Consider the following 1,359-nt stretch of genomic DNA (forward strand, 5'->3'; position numbering starts at 1 on the left):
TTCTGGGTCTCCCCTGTCCGGGTTTTCCCCAGTCCAGACAACGGCATCCGCATCTCTCGGGAATAGGGTTCCGACCACCTCCCCCAAGAACCGCGGGTCGATCGCCTCCACCGTCGGAGGCGCCCCCTTGCTGAGCTTGTCCAGCACCAGCTTATAGGGACGCCCCCACGGGTCTTCTTCCAGTGTCGCGATCAGGTCGTCCCATGCGGACTCCTTTGCCTTCCTGACCGCGAGTCTGAGCGCCTTCCTTTCGGTCCGGTACTCCTCCAGTAGAGTGTCAACCGCATTCTGGGGGGTATCCCTCCTTCTCCTCGCACGTTGCAGCTGCCTCCTTGCGCGTATTACTGTCCTTCTCAGCATCGCCACCTCCTCCGACCACCAATAGGCTTCTTTACGGGGCCTGTAGGCAGCCCTCGGCATGGCTGCATCGCATGCCCTCGTCATCGCAGCGCGAAGCCATAGGGCCTGTTCTTCGACGTTGTCCGGTTCCGCGTCCACCCACGTCTCTGCAATGAGGGAGGCCCGAAGCCTATCAGGGTCCAACTTCCTCACGGCCCACCTAAGGGGCCGCTGATGTGCTCCTCCTCTCGTTCCGTCAGCGACTGGCTGCTTCAGTTCCATGATGATCGGGAGATGGTCCGAGAGCATCTCCAGCTCCTCAGCCACCCTCCAGGACTTGATCATCCTCGCGGCCCCAGGGGAGGTCCACGTCAGATCAACGATGGACTCCCCCTGGGGTCTTACGCACGTACTGACGTTTCCTCTATTTTCGAGGTGGAGACCTAGACGATTCGCCCAGGCCTCCACCTCTGCTCCCTTCGCATTACGGCGTCTCGCTCCCCAGAGCGTCGACGCTGCGTTGAAGTCGCCCGCCACTATGATAGGTCCGGGCATCAGCCCCTGACCTGCCTTTCTAGTCGTCTAGGCGATCCTCCAACTCCGCCCGGGTCAGGCTGGGGCGGATGTAAATGCCCATCACCGTGACGGGGCCCCACTTCACCGCAACCCAGCCTTCACCGCCGCCTCTCCGCACGCACGGGATGTGTTCCTCCCCAGTGCGCCTCCAGCAGATGGCAACAGATCCGTCAGGGCTCCCTGTCCAACAGGGGTGGTCTGGGACAGTTAGTGGCTCTACCACTATCCCGAGACCACAACCATGCTCCGCCATGCTATGGGCCAATAGGTCGTGTGCCTGGCGGGCATGGTTGACATTCACCTGCAACACCTTTAGAGGCGTGAAGGCTCCGGTGCGCCGGCTTCCTCCGAGCCACTCCCTCTCTCCAGCAGTCCATCATTTATGGCCACTGGTGCTGCGTTTCCACCTCCATGGCTTCTTCCGCTGCGGGTCCCTCGCTGGTT

The 1,359-nt window shown here is 61.8% G+C and overlaps 1 protein-coding gene across 1 annotated transcript; it reads right to left on the reverse strand.

Moving 5' to 3' along the window:
- Window positions 1-75: 75 nt before the first annotated feature.
- On the reverse strand, window positions 76-894 carry LOC105571170 (the record flags this gene model as incomplete). The annotated part of the gene is made up of 1 exon (XM_012028645.1): window positions 76-894. A coding segment is annotated over exon 1 (819 nt), but the record flags the coding sequence as incomplete, so codon positions are not given.
- Window positions 895-1,359: the final 465 nt, after the last annotated feature.

This window comes from Vollenhovia emeryi, unplaced genomic scaffold (assembly GCF_000949405.1).
Source record: "Vollenhovia emeryi isolate VEMERY1.0 unplaced genomic scaffold, V.emery_V1.0 DF941092.1, whole genome shotgun sequence".
Lineage (NCBI taxonomy): Eukaryota > Metazoa > Arthropoda > Insecta > Hymenoptera > Formicidae > Vollenhovia > Vollenhovia emeryi.